Source organism: Guillardia theta (genome assembly GCF_000315625.1).
Source record: "Guillardia theta CCMP2712 unplaced genomic scaffold GUITHscaffold_62, whole genome shotgun sequence".
NCBI lineage: Eukaryota > Cryptophyceae > Pyrenomonadales > Geminigeraceae > Guillardia > Guillardia theta.
In genome coordinates, this window is record NW_005434612.1 from 79,397 (window position 1) to 96,986 (window position 17,590).

Here is a 17,590-nt window from a genome sequence, read left to right on the forward strand (position 1 = left end):
GTCTGCAGTCCGATAAGTTCCTGACGGACAGGTTACACAGGACCCTGAATCAAGTTCGAAGCCAGCCGGACAGGGGCTCGAACAATTATCAATCGATGTAGAACCTGTGCTCTTGGTGGTATTCAGCTTGGTCGGACAACTAGTACAACCGTCTATCGCAATTTCAGCCCAGTTCAGACTATCAATGCTGGCATCTTTATACGTCCAAAGATATCGCCCTTTCAAGGTACACGAAATGTTGTGCACGTCATCTATGCTAGTGAACACACCCGTTGTTCCACATAGAGAATTGTTTAGGGCATCATAACTGTCGTCTCCTATATAGATCGAGACATTGTCATCTCGATATGTCAGCGCCGCATCCCTATTCGGCCAGATAGCCACTGCCTGTATATCTTTCGATTCGCCCAGATCAATTCTCCACCATCGAATCTGTTCTGAGCCTGTTAAAATGAAATCGTATATATTGTTGTCGTATCCGTTCGTGCAAGGATACAGAGTAGAATTGTAGTAGCTAGATTGAGTGCACGAGCACAAACTTGTTCCATCAGTTGAACCACAATCTTCGAGTGAGATCATGTATCCAGTACTACTGTAGAAACCAATCGGACAATCAGCCAGAGAATGGCCAGGTTGGGATTGTGACAAGGAAGTCAAGGCAGCAAACACCAGGATGAACAAGCAAGACGAAATTTTGGATCGCATGGCCAGGAATGCTTGCATATCAACAGTTATCGACTCTAGCTTGTTTGATGTGATATTACGCTCACAATAGCGAATACTCGGATCGCCAAATCAGTCCGAGCATTCTTCTATCTCTCCTAGACGGATCTTTTCACTTGTGGGAATCGAGATTTGCTGTTCCCTCCCGGAATAACCCCGCGGTCCACCGATCCCCTGCCATCATGCTCTGAGAGCGCTTCGCTCGCACAAGCTCTCCTGCCCCACCCCCTCATTCAACCCCCATCCCTCACATGTCTACAGGGGTACATAAATGACTATCCCAGTCAATCTCGGATCCTGACTGGCTGTAACGCACGGACGAATTCTTGTAACGGTTGCCATGATCATCGTATTTGACTGCTGGCTGTGCGACAGTGTCACAACATTGTCCTCTTTCTGATTTTTTTAACCTACTTGTTGAAACATGAGTAAATTCAATGCTGGTCTCCCGGGCCCGGCCGTGCCGCTGAGTCGGACTCTAAGCTCAGGCCCGCTGCAGCCAGAGCCCGCGTGCCACTATGACACTGGCTGTCACTGTGTGACCGGACTGGGACAGGCCGGGCTGAGCGGTGCCGAGTCCCCCCCGCCCCGGATACTCGGGAGGGGATAACTCGATCAGACCACGGCGCCCGGTCCTGTCCGTAACCGGCGTCACGTAGTACAGGCCGGGCCCGGCCGCCGCCGGGGGCCGGCCCCCGGGAGTGGCGGCTGTAAGAACTTGGGTTCTGACAAACCTCTCAGAAGTTCTTTCAGACGCGATAAGTTCAAGGCGTGCGTCTAATCAGGTTGTGAACCAAGTGAAGCCTGCAGGTCCAAGCTAGTGGGGGCGGCGCCGGAGGAATCAAGAGGCGCCGGCGGTCGAAGAGGCATCTACTCGTACAGTGGTGGAAGTAAGGCGGGGGTGAGCGAAGGGAAGCTGTTTGGTTGGTCTTGCTGCTACGAGTGTTGGGAATAAAGTGCTGGAGATTGTTGGGAAGTTGATCTGAGTTATCTGAGGTGTTTGGTTGGCTTGGTGTCTTCGTGCGCACATCATCTGTGAGTCTTGGTCTTTGGCTTATCAGTCAGCTGTTGAGCTGTTCTACTAGTCATTTATCTGTGCACAGACTCTAGAGGAGTCTCGAATTGATTCCAATAGCGGCCTCAACTCAGTCACTGAGTGTTGATGGCCCCCCGGCCGGGCGGACTCGGGACCGGGACGCCGGCCCCCCGGGCCCGGAAGTTTCAGCCACTTCGAGAAGGTCCTAAGACCACCCCAGTACCCTATCCAACCACCCCTACCACCCCTCTCTCGTGATCCCACGGGGTTCTCCCTCTTCACGTACAACATCGCACCGACCCCTTCGCTACTACCCCTGGTTTCTCCATATTACTGACCCTCGGCAAAGCACCTCATGGCCCCATACAGTTTCTGGGGGATGACCCCTACAACAAAATTTTACCGTCATGCACATACCCCTAGTTTCCTCGTTGTTGAACCTACCCTCTTTACAAAAAGTACCCACCCCTTTTTAATATTTTGATGACCCACCCTACCTGTCTCGCTATTCTTCGCTGTGCAATGCACATAGCGCCATGACGACATCAAGGAAGAGGATGAGAGGAGAAGGGCCTTGTGGGGCTCTCATGCAGTTAGCATCCATGAGCATGGCCGATCATCAGCTTACTGATCAGCATGTTGAAGATGTTGCGCTCGCCATCATCCTTCAGGCGGCATCCAATCGGTTGGATTCTTCTGGTGAACTCTTCCTCAAGATGTGTGCCACCTTCAACCTTGAGAGTCCGACCATTCTAGCGGCACAGGAGCATTACGCTTCCGTCATGCAGGCTCTTAGTGATTACACACCTGCGCCTGAACAAATTGAGAATGGTATCAATGGTTCAGAAAAGGAAGTTAATGGCGCGACCCAAGGTGGTTGTTGTTGTGAGGAAATTGTTCAACCTGCTGGAAAGAGTGCGTGTAGCGATGGCCCGTCTACATATCGGACTATGTCAACATGCTGTCAAGAAGTCGTAAAGCTTCGGTCGAAAAAGAGAGATTCGGCTTTCATAGAGGTCGGAGAACTTGTACAGAGGCTGAGTAAGGTTTGTATGTCCCAGTTTATGGCCAACATTCGAAAGAGAGTGCGCGAAACAGTGCCCAATCTTGTCGGTGTGCAGCAACCAGCCCCACAAAAGTGGAAGCTAGGTCGAATTCTCGGTTCTGGGGCATTTGGAGAGTGTAGATTGGCTATTTGTCAAGACACAGGAATGTTGTTTGCTGTGAAATCTGTAGCGCTCAAAGGTTCACACAAAGAGATCTCGAGTACATTGACGTCCCTTCAAAGAGAGGTAAATCAAATATGTGCTGCTTACAGCCCAATACCCTATTTCCTCTTAATTCCATTTATAAGAGCACTCCTGTAAACATTTTCCTAACCCTTGCTTTTTAATAGATTGGGGTTTTGCGTGGAATGGCTCATCCTCATGTGGTGGAAGTTTATGGAGTCTCGTTGGACCTTGGTTCAGGAAATATTGATGCCACAGAGTTACAGGATCTGAAAGACAACTGCAATCCTTGTCACGCGAGGATAAATATTTCTATGGAATTCATGGAAGGTGGATCGCTGGCCAAGTTGGTGGAAGAGTTTGGACCCCTCTCAGAAGGCTTGGCTGCATTCTATGCTAAGCAAATTGTTAGTTTATTGTTTTCTTGCCGTTCTGTCGTTGACTTCTTCTTACACGTGGTTGTTTACAGATTATTGGCCTTGAATACTTGCACGTTCATGGCATCATCCATGGCGACATAAAGCCAGCAAACTGCCTCTTAGACAAGAACGGGGTCTTGAAATTGTCCGACTTCGGATGTGCGCAGATTGTGGGATGTGACAGGGTTGGAGGACGTTTCCTCGAGGCTCAAAGTGGAACTTCCGATGTCCTGGAACTAATCCGCAACAGCAGCTATGGACAGCAATTCTGTTCGAACCTGGAGAGTGCAGAGTCTCATTCCAATGATCATGGCAGAGTGAAGAATCTAGAGGGCACACCCAGTTACATGGCACCTGAAGTCATTCGGAAGAAGGCATACAGTCCGAAGGCAGATATTTGGGCCCTGGGGTTGACGGTGTTGGAAATCATGACGGGGGTTGCGAGTTATGACGCATCCAACCCATTCACCGTCATGTTCCTCGTCGGTCGTGGCGTTGAGCCGAAGGTTCCTGATACGCTTGGTAAGGAGGCCCAAAATTTTGTTTCGGATTGCTGCCGTGCTTCAGCTATACTTCGACCAACAGCATCGCAACTCTTGTCAAACCCATTCATTCTGCATGCAAACCAGGATGCCGCTGAGAAGTATCGCAATACGGAAAAAATCCTGAATGTTGCCATGCTTCGTCTCATGGCGTCGATCTGTGGAAGTGAACCTGCCAGTCATAACAGGGCAATTTTACCTCCTCCGCGAAATGTGGAACTGATAACTGCAGTCGAAGACGTTGAAATCGAAAACAGTGATCTTCCGATGAGTGTTACCACCAGAGTGGCATTGAGCTCTCTGCTTAACCAGGGTCAGGTTGTTCAGTTAGAATCAGACTCTCCGAAAGGTCAAGATCAAACAACATGATTGAGGCCACTTCCGAGTTGTTTATTTAGTAAAGTAGCACTTGTTCTCAGACTTTGGTCGCAGGGCTGTTGGATGTTCAGGCGGCCTCGGCCCGGACGGACTCATGGCTGATTCAATCCGATCGGATCATGTCACAACTCGTTTATTTTTCAGTTGACGCTGGTTGGCCGGGCAGAGTCCCGGCGGAGTTCCCGGTGACTGCCGCTGTGCCGCCTGAGTGCGGCGCGGCAGCCCGGGACTCCGGGACCACTCCGATCACCGAGCCGTTTCAGGATCCATTGCAGCCGTTAGTAAAAAACTCGTCAGTGCATGGCGTGATGGCAGCGGGGGGCCGAAGGAGCGTGGCTGCGGCGATGCTACTGGTAGGCCATGCGAAGGAGACAAAGAGCGGGGGATATGTATATCAATGTAGAACCAAGATGAAACTTGACCTTGCCAAGATCAAAGTTCGTCTTGATGTCAGAGCATGCGATGCTTGTTCTTGCGGGATCCATTGGTCCAATCAGATTTCTGTGTTTCCCTGCATGCATACCATTAATTACAATCATTCCATGGCTGAGAGAGGAGGGAAAATGTGCAATGCTTCGGTATGGATGCTGACGCTTGTTCTTTTAGGCAATGAGCGTGTCTCATGTAGCAGCTTTCTCGCACTCGTTTCTTCCCCTACGGAGCGGAATCTCGCACATGTCTAGCATCAAATCGAATGAGCACCAGATTATTCATCAAAGCAAGAACACGAGACAGTGCGTGACTACCAGTCACAGGGACTCTGTAAAACTTTACTCTAGCCATGGTGAATCTGAAGCCAAAGTGAGGATTGTTGGTGCTATCGTAGAAAGAAACGGCAAGTTTCTCATGGTGGAGAGATTGAGACGCTCAAGGGGCTATTTCGAGTTTCCAGGTATTAAGAGCATTCTTTCGGCCAACCCCTTGACTCACCTGATGTTCTCCAAGGTGGAAAAGTAGAGGAGGGCGAGTCGGACGAGCACGCGCTGGTGCGGGAGCTCAAGGAGGAATTGTCCGTCGAAGGAAAGGTAGGAGGGAATAAGGAGTAGGTGTCAGAGGTGCTGAATTGAGTTGCAAGCTTATCAACGCCGATCCGTTCGCTAGAGGAGAAGATGGTCCTGTACAGGTAGCTATGGTGACGAGAGCCTATGGTGATGTGACGCTGAACCTACAGCTCACTTGCTATCGAGTTGAGATCTTCGGGGAGCCAAAACCAGATTCCGACACGCTTAACCTCAAGTGCGTTCTAATTTCGCCTGACCTGGTAGCGATCGACAATTGATCGTGTCTTCCGCAGGTGGTTCAGTGCTGACGAGCTCAATTCTATCGCCATTCCTCCTGCAGACAGGCAAGTCGTGAGCAGTTGATGGGATCTTTGGGACTCAACTTCTGACAGGGCCGTGGTCAGTGGACTACTGAAACAGTCACAATCTAATGCCTCAAAGAATCAACAGTCGGGATAAGAAAACATTTCAGACTTCGCCTCAAATTTATTTCAATACACAATCTTGTACTTGTAACGAATGTGCACCAGGATGGATCAGTCGAGGCAGTATGCTAAACTTCCATCGTCGCCCTTCCTAATCAGCATAACTCTCCCTTCTCCAAGTACTCGGGTGTGCAGAAGATGTTCAAACTCTTCCATTACGTCTTGTGGCAATTCCCTACTGTGATAGCGAGTAGTTTTGACGATGGAGGCATCCTCCAATTTCAGTCTTAGTGTTTCCATTTCCTTGTCTTTGCTCGCGACAATTTGTTGGTGCAAGGCTCTCTCAGATTCTAGAAGCTTGTTCAGTCTGTCAATCTCAGACCGCAAAGATTGATCCGACTGAAAGATCCTCATGGGCGATGTTGGTTGTTCATCAGCGTTGAACAAGACTCTCCGGATTGGAAATCTTTCCCTCAAATCTGGCGACGAGTCATCTGTGCATGACGACAGAGGAGACGAAAGATCCTCTTTGTCTGCATGGTTTGAGAGTGAACACAACAAGAGAAAAATCCTAACCCTGCATGCTATTCGTGAAACTGTTCACGAAGATCATCGCTCGCTGCTCCTCTAGCATTCGACGATAGTTGAGCACGCTTTCAACATCCTCAAGCTCTACAGTGCGCAAGCAGACCAATTCGACTATCACCTGTCATCCAGGTTCACGTGCCCGCATGTCCTCTGCACTGACTTGACCTCTCTCTCCAATCCGTTCCTCAACCTCATCAGCCTGAGGACAACCCTTTCACCCTCGTCTCGCGTCAAATGATCCTCACGGCTGACGTCCCTGACCGTGCTGTGTCAAACCGCAAGAAGGCCAGGAGCAAGCAAGAGAACACGTTGAGAGATAAAGCACGCTCTGATCGTCTATCGAGATGATTCGGTCGCCTTTGAAGATCTGCATCAAGGTCATCACACGTTGACCTCAGACTCCTGACACCTTCTGGCTGAAGTATGCCGACGATCCTGGAAGAATTCGATCTACCGTCCATGAAACATCTTTCAACTCATCGCATCCCTCCAGAACGATGCCTGTCGACACCCTCAATCCTTGTTCTTCAACCCTTTGACTAGAGGGGAAGATCTCTTCCGCAACATGAAGCAACGTCGTGTTCCTTCTGGTCCTGTCGAAGGCTTCAAAGGTGATTTCAAACGCTTTTCCTGGAGTCCCACTCAGCAATCTCTGCGTCTGCAAGGAGTCAGGTGATCCCATCGTGACAACAAGGAGGGAGAGCTCACTGTTTCTTGAATGATTCCTTCCTTGCCTGCTGAGATAAGCTCTCCATTGATCGCTACAATCGAATCGCCCAGTGCTATGCTGCCACTACAGAAGGCAGGCAGTCTACCAAATCTTTCACGTCGAGCGATCAAAGCTCGATATTTTCTCACCCCACCCTCATGCTTTTCACCATGGCCTGCAGAATGCACACGGTCAGTGGGACGAAGTGAAGGAGCGAAGACACTGAGATGAAGTGAAGGAGCGAAGACACTGAGATGAACAGCTCTCCAGCTGATCTTCAGCAACAAGACTCACTCGGCCTCTAGATTCCACGAGCGAAATGCCGAAACCGACGATGCTTCTTGACATCTTCGGACACGAAATGAGTCAGTGCCGCCCCTGACATAGTGGGATCTTTCCTGCTCTTGATCCTCCGAACCATCCTCCTTGTCAACCTCCTCCTCCAATCCTACATGCTGACCCTCCTAGTCCTCCTCACTCTGACCTGCATCTTCTGCGATTCGCTTTCAAAACCCCATAATCTCGAAAAAGTCTACACTCCCAACCCCCTACCCCCCATCCCAGCCCACCCTACCCCCCCTTCTACACACTCTTCCCTTGTCAAATCTTGTCACAGTCAGTTATCTCATGGCCCAGCGCGACCAGCCAAGGTGATGCGAAGCGATGGTGGTGGTGATGATGATGATGGTGATGATGATGATGGTGATGATGATGATGATGATGATGGTGATGGTGATGATGGAGATGGAGATGGTGATGGTGATGGTGATGGTGATGGTGATGGTGATGGTGATGGTGATGGTGATGGTGATGGTGATGGTGATGGTGATGGTGATGGTGATGATATGGAGGAGAAGGAGCAGCAGCAGCAGCAGCAGCAGCAGCAGGGAGTAGGAAGAGGAGAAGGAGGGAGCAGGAGCAGGAGCAGGAGCAGGAACAGTACGAGGAAAGGGAAGCCCATGAACAGGTGGAGATGAAATTGACGATGAGTATCTGCAGGAGCTTGCTGGAGAAGATCAAGAGGAGAAACAGTGATGTCACAAGCTTCAGAAAAGATATAGAGCGGAGCAAGACGCTCCTACATATCAGGAGTGCGTTGAGAGATCTGCCAGCAGAGGTTGAGGAGCAAAGAGACCAACTGCGATGGAGAAGAATACAGGTCAGATCTTGGTTCCTGCCTTCTTGAAACTAATGAATGAACTCCGCAGATGCACTCAAGGGAGGAGGAAGCAAAAGATGAGACGAATGCAAACTTGCAGGAGATTGAGAACCAAGCCAAGTACATTCATCGAAAGAATACATATCATTATCGAACTGTGGAAACTTTGAAGGAGATTGAATCGAAGCTAGAGGTCGAATTGCAGCGAGTTCAAGCTGAAAACCTCGGGCGACATGGCGTATTGCGAGCGACAAGGAGCGTGCAAAATAGCCTTCTTGTCCGGCAGACACCCGTGAGCTGCCTTGAAGGTGGCGAATTGAAGAAGGGCAATGGACAAAACCTGTTGGAATCGAAACTTCGTGTCCCTTTGGACCAAGTTCAAGCTTTTTATTCGGGAGAGGTTTTGAAAATGTCGAAATCTAAGTTGTACAACCACGTTGTAGCAAACAAGAAGATCTGGGCCAGCGTAGAAGTGGGAGAGACTTCAAATGTAAGCTCCTTTGCAGTCTCATTACAATTTCATGAACCTGACAAGATGCAGATGGAGGGAGATGAAATTTTTCTGCCTCACGGGAGCGGGTTGCTGGAGTTTGACATCAAGCATGCCGAGTCGAAATCTTTCTTCTCTGGAAGGTTTTGGAAAGGAGCACGTATCGCACTGATTTGTTCCTCCTGCCGCTCTTGAGTTTTTGTCCTCAGGCCGCGGGCTCGGGGTGCAGCTCTGTGCAGATGGTGTTGAGCTTGCTGGGAGTTGGAAAGACGAAACGCTGGAAGGAGGATGCGTGATCTCGTATCAAAAGAGTACATTTGCTGGGCAGCTAAGGAGCAACGTGTGTCATGGGATCCTTTCACTGGACGGGGGTCAAGACTTCGAGGACTTCTGCAGGTTTGAGATGCACTGTTGGTATTGAGACATGGTGACTTGTCGTGCCAACAGATGTACAAAGTTGGAAGAAAATTTTGAGACGGCTACAATCATCCATGGTAACTTCCAGATGGTCTGGGAGAGTGGGAGAGGGCTGTCTTTCAAGGAGGATGAGACGGCTGAGGATGGGCGATCAGAGTTGTCTGCGGGCAGTCAGCCGTTAGAGCTACCGTTTCAGCATGAGGAGGAAGCAGAAGAGACTGTCTCTGGTCATCACTTTGGGAGCGGAGAGATGAAATCAGACGAGGCGACTCCTGGCAATGAGGAAGGCAGGGAACTGGAAGCGAGTCAGGACGCTAGACCACCAGGGGAAGATGTCGGTGAAGGCGAAGGAAGCACTTCATCTTCAACATGCACTGACGACATCGAGACGATTCTTGAGGTGTCAACAATCACCAGCCCCATCATGTCATCTCCTGTCGTCGAGCGCCGAGACGTCATGTCGGAATCCTATGCAGCCTCCTTCATTCGACAAGTGCGCAATCTCGGAGAACAAGTCTGCGACGAATGTATGGTGGACGCTAGCGGGACAGTCCAGTCGATTCTCCACCTGCTGAGAAGCGAAGAGGACTTGAACTTTGACAACTTACTTCTTTTTCTTTCGGACAAGATTGACAGGAGTGAGATCTCCCTTGTTGAGCTCAGCGACGAGGTGCATGAAGCCTTTGAGCAGCTCAAGACGATCCTGACGGCTCCTCATCATCGAGACCTGTGGGAGGAATTTGCGGGTGGAGGAGAAGGAACGATAGAAAGCGAACAGGTTGCGCATAGATCCTCCAGTTTTGATGAGCTCGACGAGCTTCCTTCGGGTAGACCAGCCAGTGAGGCAGGAGAGACTAGAGGAACTTCAGCATCGTCCTATGCTGCTTTCTCGGATGTGAACTACAAGCAGGATGTAGGGAAGGCGCTGCTGTTCACTTTGAGAGATGGGAGGAGACACAACAGGAAGTTTGAGAGCTCCGACCAGACGGTTGTCAAATGGCAGAGGTACAAAGAGATTGCGAGGAAAGCTTTCGATGTTGCAAGCGACGCCAACTTTGAAAGCGAGAGAGGGAGGGTCAGGGCAAGGGCAAGCTTCAAACTGGTATGCGGCTGTTCTCCTCTCCTTGCCTCATCTGATTGTTGTTGTCAATTAGAATGAAGCTCTCAAGAAGAAGACATTGTTCGTCCACGATGCTTGCAGAGAGAGGTTGAATGCTTTCACAATCTGCGTTGAGACTATCAAAGGTCTGCCCTTCTTGAAGAACTTTGGAACAGTTTTCTGGTTGCGAGTGGATGTCTACTTTGAAGAGGAGAACAGGAGGAGGCTGGTGCATCAATGCGACGAGATACTTGTCAAATCTTCGAGTGAGATCTTACTCAACTCCAGCTTCTCACTGCCCTCGTCATGTTTCGGCGACAGTGACCTTCTCGCGGTGCTGCTCGTGCGGACTTCGGAACCTTCGGGATGGAAAGTCGTTGGAGAGAGCAGGCTGAGTATTCCCGCAGACAACTGCATGCAGGAAGAAGTCGTCAGCAGGATTATGTTGAGCTACGAGGAGTTACAAGACAACAACAGAACGACAGGGAGTGAAAGGGAAAGTTTACCATCGACACCAAGTGCGATGTCGCAGATGCTGACTTCCTCTCTTGAGAAATGGCTCAAATTAGTCTATCTGTCGATCGAAGACTACATGGTTGAGATCGGAACCGTTGCCGTGGTGTTCCTGTTGTGGAGGAGTCAGGTGAAACAGGCCCGAGACGCGTTCTTGGCCTCCCAAGGAATCTTCTGTGGGGTCAAGCGCGAGGAGAGCGTCAGAGACAAGACTCGATTCATGGGTAGTTACTTGACCTGTAGCCTGCGAAGAGGGAGACGAGAGGCGACGGGGTTGTCAAAGTCACGGCAAGTTCAGTTTGCAAAGGAGGGAGCTCAGCTGGAGTCGTACGTTGAGAGCTCCTTCACAGTGATGTTCGATGTGTTGGAGATGTTGAAGCATCTGCAGACGTTTTTCCTCCGCCTATCCTCTCGCGCCGACAAGAACTCATCCATCCCGCTGCGCACGGAGGAGAAGCACGTCAAACACGCCATGATGTTCAGTTACAAACTCTGCATTGACAACCTCGAGGTCATCGGATCGAACCCACTCTATGAGCGAACTCTGCTGTGTGCGTGTCTGGCCAATAGGAAGATTGTCGAACAAGTCACACTGACAAGTGTTCCTGGCCATTCGAGAAACTTTTCTGTGAAGATCGAGATTTTCTCCTTGTTCGAAGGAATACATATCAGACGTCAGTTGTCGTCACCAGAAATCCGATTGCAAGCTGTGCAGGGCAAAGAGAAAGAGAGAATTTATCTTCCCGTGTTCGACGATGATAGTCTGATTGACGTCACAATCATCATCGAGGGAATTTCCTTCCCTTCTTTTGCTGTCCCCTCAAACATGTCGAAAGTTGTCTCATGCAAACTCTCACGGTCGGACAACCTTTTGTTTTCTGCAAGGGAATTTTCTGCATGCTCAGACGAACTCTGGAATGAGACATTTACAGAGACAGTGAGCTGGAAGACGTGCAGAGAAAAGCTCGATCTTTCTTTGTCGATGAAAGATGAGAAGTCAGGCGAGGACTCATCACCACAAGTGATTGGAGGGGCTTCTTTCACCCTGCATGATATTCCCATCGGAGAACATTTCAGCCGAATGTTGAAGGTGCAGGCGACGACAGGGGAGAATCTTTCTCAGATCTCCACTTGCCTCCTCCACCTCTCCATCTTGCTCTCTCCGAAGCCTCTGGACTGCATGGGATTCCTTGAGATTTCGCCTCACCATATCAGCCCCAAGGCGCCCTCGAGAAGCAAGAAGGCTGGTGGGTTTGGAGACACTCGACATTCTCGCCAACAGACGCCGACGGCTCGAAATTTCTCTGTGATGGTACACGAGGTTGTGAAGGCAAACCAGCAGGTGCTTACAGACAGACAACCTTGCGCCGTCAGTGTCATCGACCTTGCAGGGAGATTGCTATCTCAAACGAGAATGTCAGAAGATAAGTGGGATGAAAATCTCTCTCTGCCGCATCAACTTCCGTCGACTCTGTTTCTTGTCCTTCATCATTCCACTCAGGTTGGTGAAGATGCTAGTTTGCTGCTCACAATCTACATCAACCAGCTTTCATTGCCTGCATCTATTTCCCAGAAACAAACATTCTTCTTCCTGACCGCAGAGCTCGACGGAGCTGAGTTGGGAAGGAGCAGAAGTCGACTGATGACTTCACAAATGATCGATGAAACTTTCAAGGTGATGATTCAAAGAAAGGATCTTGACTTGAACAAACTCACTGTCTCCGCCACTCTGGTCGTCGAGGGGCTGAAGTTCTCTGGTTCGTCAGACCTGCCGGTGTCAATCGGGATGTTTGCCGACCAACAAATCCGTTTCACTTGTCAAAGTCAGCCGCACGATGGAGAAGCTCCAACGGACGTCATGGGCGTGTCAACCGTCGAGACCATCTTGCAAGTGAGCGTCTCTCTCTTCAAGGACGTGAAGACTTCGAAAGATTTCTGGAGGACTGCCGTCGGAACTTCGTCGTTACATCTCGGCCGCTACCAGCAGATCGTCCAGTCCCCACAGAAAGACAACACTGAAATAGCTACCCTCCTCCTCCCCCTCTCAACTCATCACCTCCCTCCTCGCTCCCCCCTCGTCCTCTCAATATTCCTTCACAGGGCGATCGGGCTGCGGGCAGCCGATCGCAACGGGCTGTCGGACCCCTACGTTACGATCTCCCTTGTCGACGCGCGAGACCCGAAGCTCGTTCTCGTCGGGCCGGAGAGAACGAGGACGGTGATGAAGAGTCTGTGCCCAATCTGGGAGCAGCTGATTGAGCTCCCTCTCAAATCCTTGGATGCCGACCTCGTCATAGAGGTCTACGACCATGACGTTGGCCCATTGAATGACGACTTGATCGGCAAGCTTGTCATTCCTGCGTTCGCACTCGACGACTTGGTTCATGACAGGTTCGGCGGAGCGATTGCTCGACATGGTGTGTTCACAACAAGACGAGTCCTCCAGCAGACAATTGACGTCCAACGAGATGTAACTGTTAAGAGCAAGAAAGTCTTCTCAGAGGCATACGATCCCAGGTGAGCAGCTAGAGTCTCTTGTCAAATTTTTTTCTCTTGTCAAATCTTTGCCTTCTGTCCAATCTTGTCCATTTTCCACTCCGTGTTGACTGGCGATTGCAGGATAAGGAGGTATAGGATCACTTCGTCAGAGGTGAAGACGGAAAGAAATTTGCAGTCACCATCGGTCAAAGTGGCGCCTCCAGATCAGCGACCGTCGAGCTCGGGCAAGTGTGTAACTGAGCGAGAGAGGATCTCGATCGACGACTTGACGTCCCTTGACCACGACGATCTCTGCTTCTATCCCATCGAGACGTTCCAGACTCGAGAGCCGCGAGAGGCGTTCATGACCTCCGGCAACTTCACCCTCCAGGTCTGCAAAGCAGAGCACCTGCCAAAGATGGACACGTTTGGGAGCTGCGATCCATACTGTGTCATTCAGTATGGAGGGCAAACCAAGAAAACAAGTGTCAAACACGGCCAGTACGACCCAGTGTGGATGGAGAACTTCAGGTTGTGGTATCAGGAGAAGGTGGAACTAGTTGTCAAGGTGTATGATCATGATCTCGTGGGCTCACATGACGAGATTGGAGAAGCTGTGATATCAGCGAGTCTGTTGTCTCAGATCCTGACCAAGACAGAAAGCAGACAGCTGGAGATGAAAGTGATGAAGAAGAAGAAGATTGTGGTGGGGCACGATTCTGATCACTCAATGATCACGCTCATGTTTGCAAACAAGCGCTTCCCAGCCTTGGACGAGATCTTCAGCAGCAGCAGAGACTTTGACCTCCACCATTTGCACAACGACACTCTAGTCCCTGCCGGAAGAATCCAGATGACCGTCAATATCAGAGCCGAAGATTCGGACCTGTCGTTCGATCGAACAACCTCTGCAATCCCATCGCTCCGGTTGAGTTTGCGCAACCTGAGCTCTGCTGACGTGGAGGAGCCTTTGGCGAGGACGGCGGTAGATGACAACTCGAGTGACAACTCGGGAGTCTACGAACTGCAACTTGTCCAGCTGAAGAGTCTTGTCAACTTTACTCACAATTATTCGCTTGTCAAACTTGTGCTGTCCACTGAGAGCGAAAGACCAGCAGGTTCCCAGCATCAGCTATCACAAACTTTCACTGTATCCGTGACGGGTCAAATTCTTGCCGACTCCCAGCCATTTGCTTTCATCGCTTCCGTCAGGACAGCGGAGGGTCAGAGCAGTCAAACTCTCAACACCCGCATGCTCGGAGATCGCTCCTTCGTCTCCACCGCATCGTTCGCCGCAGCTGCCGACGACTCTGCGATCACCCTGCACGTGTACGATCACAAGACACAAGTTCAAATCGCTGACTTCTCCCTCGACCTTGAGTCAGGAACGGCCCCTCAGATGCTGGACCGACTTGTCTCCTTTGACTCGTTCCCTCCCACCTCGGATCAGTCGAGACACACGCTAAGAGTGGAGGTGACGGCAGGGAGTGACTCTTCCTCTAAAGAGATCACGATCGCATCCGATCGCCTCGGGCTGATCCTTGAGGAGACGCAGAAGCTTCGAGCAGGCCTCTCCTCTAGGTTCCTTCATCTCAGGCTCATCGCAGTGCAACGGACGGAGAGGAGAAGCTTTCTCAACATGCTGCAGGAGAGCTCTCAAGAGATCACACTTGCAAGTGCGAGGTTGGACCTCAGCAGGGTCCCCCTGAGGCAGACAGTGCATGGATGGCTGCAGCTTCACAGGAACGGAGTCTTTCAAGAGTCGGACGTGTCGGTACGGCTGCTGTCCTGCCGGGGGCTGAAGCAGCAACGGTCGAGTCCCCCGCAGACCCGATGTATCGTCCGTCTTATCCTCTCCTCTCCCTCCCTCACCTCCTCCCAAGAGTTCCAGACGTGTGAAGTGAAGGGGAACAACCCTCAGTTCGATCAGAGCTTCGTCTTCCACAACGTCCGTCACGTCTCCAGACAAGAGCTGCTCGACGACACGGCTCACTGTCATGGTCTGGACGCCTTCTTGCACGTCATGGTGTTCCACTCGGGCAAGCGGAGGATGATCAGCACAGGAAGGAGGGGAGGAAGGTGAGGAAGAGGAGGAGGAGGAGGAGGAGGAGGAGGAGAAGGAGGAGGAGGAGAGACAAGGCCTAACAACAGCACTGCAGGTTCATGGGCCAGACTTTCATCCCGTTGGGGAAGATGGAGAGTTTCAGAGACGAGGAGTCGCAAGGAGGAGGGTCAAACGTCAAACAAGTCGTCGGGGTGCGAGAGCGATGGTACCCGCTCTTCGGAAGGGGCAAGACGTCTGATCGCATGGAGACGTCAACGAGCAAGAGGGTAGAGAGTGAGCCTCATGGAGCTGTTCGCCTTGTAAGCGCTCGGGTGAGAGGTGTGAAGTTCTCTCACCTCGTCTCTTGACAGGCTGTGAGTCTTCCCGAGCGATCATGGCTGGACCCTTCCCTCCTTGTCAACCTTGTTTGTCAATCGCGGTCTCTCGCTGAGCGACACGTGGCCAACTCTGCGCTGGTTGAGGAGTGCAGCATGCTCAATATGAGTCTGCTCAACCTCAACGTCGTTGCCTGCTCGGAGCTCAAGGTGGAGGCGAAGCAGGTTCAGACGAGCTTGTTGTGTGTGTGTCACGTGGGGATGAAGGAGATCGCAACAAAGAAGATCAAGACTGACAGGGATGTGATTTGGAACGACAAATTCTCTCTCCCCATCGAGAGAGGAGCAAGTCATGTGGTCAGGGTCGACCTGGTCCAAGAGACCAACAGAGGGCAGCAGGAGATCATCGGCTCGACCATTGTCAACCTGAGATCCTTCGATCCTTTCAAGTGGCATGACCAATGGTTCGCGCTGGAGGGAGAGCGAGAGTCTGTCTGCTCCGTCCTAAGGGTACAAGTCCGGCAGGCCTGCCACCTCCCTGCCATGGATCGCAACGGCAAGTCAGATCCCTACTGTATCCTTCAAGTGGTGGACGGGGACTCACCGCTGCAGAAGGGCTCAATGCTAGCGAGTCTTTTCAGCGACAGCGACAGTCAGAAGACCAAGATCGTCTCGAGTTGCCTTGATCCAGTATGGAACGAGTCCTTCCTGTTCAGAGTCTCGAGGTCTGTGGGCATCGCCCTGCTGACCTTCAGCTGACCCTCTCGCAGCCCGTCCGCGAAGTTGCAGCTATTGTGCTACGATCATGACACGGTCGGCAGACACGATCTGATCGGTGAGAGCGTAATCGACATTGCAAGCCTGCAGCCTTTCGAAGATGTGTCGAGATGGGTACAACTGTACACGCCTGATGGCGAGAAGCTTCACGGAGAGAGCGAGGAGGTGAGAGACAAGAAGGAGACCAGAAATTGATTTCCTCATCGTTGTCTTTAGGAGAGCAAGGTGTACCTGCAGTTCTATCTTTCCAAGGCAAACAAAGATTACTTCTCCATGGGCTATCTCAGACTTGCCTTTGAGGTTGTGTCATTCCGTCCTGTGTGGCTGACTCGACTTGACACTGTCCAGTTGACACCCGCGTCAAGCGCTGAGGACGTGGAGGACGAGGGGAAGGAGGAGCAGGTTCAGAGCTTGCATGCGATGGAAGAAAAGATCGAGACGAGAGTGAGTTGATATGATTTCCTTCATCGTTGTCATTCACATCCTTGGCAGCTGTCAGAGTTCGGTTCGGACGATCGACAAGTAAAGGAGAACCTTCACTCCTCTCAAGCGTATCTGTCCTGGGCGAGACGAGCTCTTAGCAACTACTTTTGATTTCAAACCCTGTACCCGAATGTATGCAAAGCGCTGCTCAGATTTTTAATTTCTTACAAGAGAGGGGATTCAGATTGTTCGAATAGTTCGTGAGCGCGAAAATATAACTTTCTTACAGCCGACTTCAATCTTGATAATACGAGCATTTATGAATGTTAACAATACAACAAAGACGAAAACCACGTTGTCTCAACGCGATCAAAGATCAAAGTTTACGACTTCTTGCAATGATTGCGTTCTCCGAGGTTCGTCGCCGTGAAGTATCGCAGACATGCGACGATCGCTGTAAAACATGTACAATCAAAATGACAAACTCGTCCATAAGATTCCAAGAGACCTGTCGATTGCGATCCAATCACAGGCAAATTCTTCATGACTCTCTGAAATGCTTCCTTCACAACTTGCTGTCTCAATAAAATCTGCTGCTGGGTTCGACGACTCTTGCATTTCTGCAGAGAGATCTGGTTGAAACTTTGTCAGAAATATCTCTCATCTTCATGTAGATCTACAAACCTGGTTGGTTTGTTGCAGCATTGTGTGCGCAACTTGGACTTCTAGAACAACATATTGTTGTCATTGCAATCCCGAGAAAACAAAAACAAAAACAAAAACAAAAACAACTCACTCCGCTGCT

General features: G+C 50.7%; 3 protein-coding genes across 3 annotated transcripts; 2 read left to right on the forward strand and 1 right to left on the reverse strand.

The window, feature by feature from the left end:
* Positions 1–2,433: 2,433 nt before the first annotated feature.
* Positions 2,434–4,318, forward strand: GUITHDRAFT_88507 (hypothetical protein; the record flags this gene model as incomplete). The annotated part of the gene is made up of 5 exons (XM_005827974.1): positions 2,434–3,051; positions 3,156–3,211; positions 3,290–3,395; positions 3,458–3,602; positions 3,726–4,318. The coding sequence occupies exons 1-5, from the start codon at positions 2,476–2,478 to the stop codon at positions 4,316–4,318; spliced, it is 1,476 nt and encodes a 491-aa protein (XP_005828031.1). The 5' UTR covers positions 2,434–2,475.
* Positions 4,319–6,324: 2,006 nt separating this feature from the next.
* GUITHDRAFT_142226 (hypothetical protein) lies at positions 6,325–7,398 on the reverse strand (the record flags this gene model as incomplete). The annotated part of the gene is made up of 7 exons (XM_005827975.1): positions 6,325–6,459; positions 6,507–6,606; positions 6,650–6,708; positions 6,751–6,999; positions 7,050–7,128; positions 7,200–7,225; positions 7,345–7,398. 7 exons carry the CDS (start codon positions 7,396–7,398, stop codon positions 6,325–6,327), a joined length of 702 nt encoding a protein of 233 aa, XP_005828032.1.
* Positions 7,399–8,258: 860 nt separating this feature from the next.
* Positions 8,259–16,956, forward strand: GUITHDRAFT_112789 (hypothetical protein; the record flags this gene model as incomplete). Its single annotated transcript, XM_005827976.1, has 12 exons — positions 8,259–8,699; positions 8,751–8,859; positions 8,909–9,095; positions 9,147–10,218; positions 10,271–13,245; positions 13,348–15,285; positions 15,366–15,582; positions 15,622–16,310; positions 16,356–16,527; positions 16,579–16,662; positions 16,711–16,806; positions 16,855–16,956. The coding sequence occupies 12 exons, from the start codon at positions 8,259–8,261 to the stop codon at positions 16,954–16,956; spliced, it is 8,082 nt and encodes a 2,693-aa protein (XP_005828033.1).
* Positions 16,957–17,590: the final 634 nt, after the last annotated feature.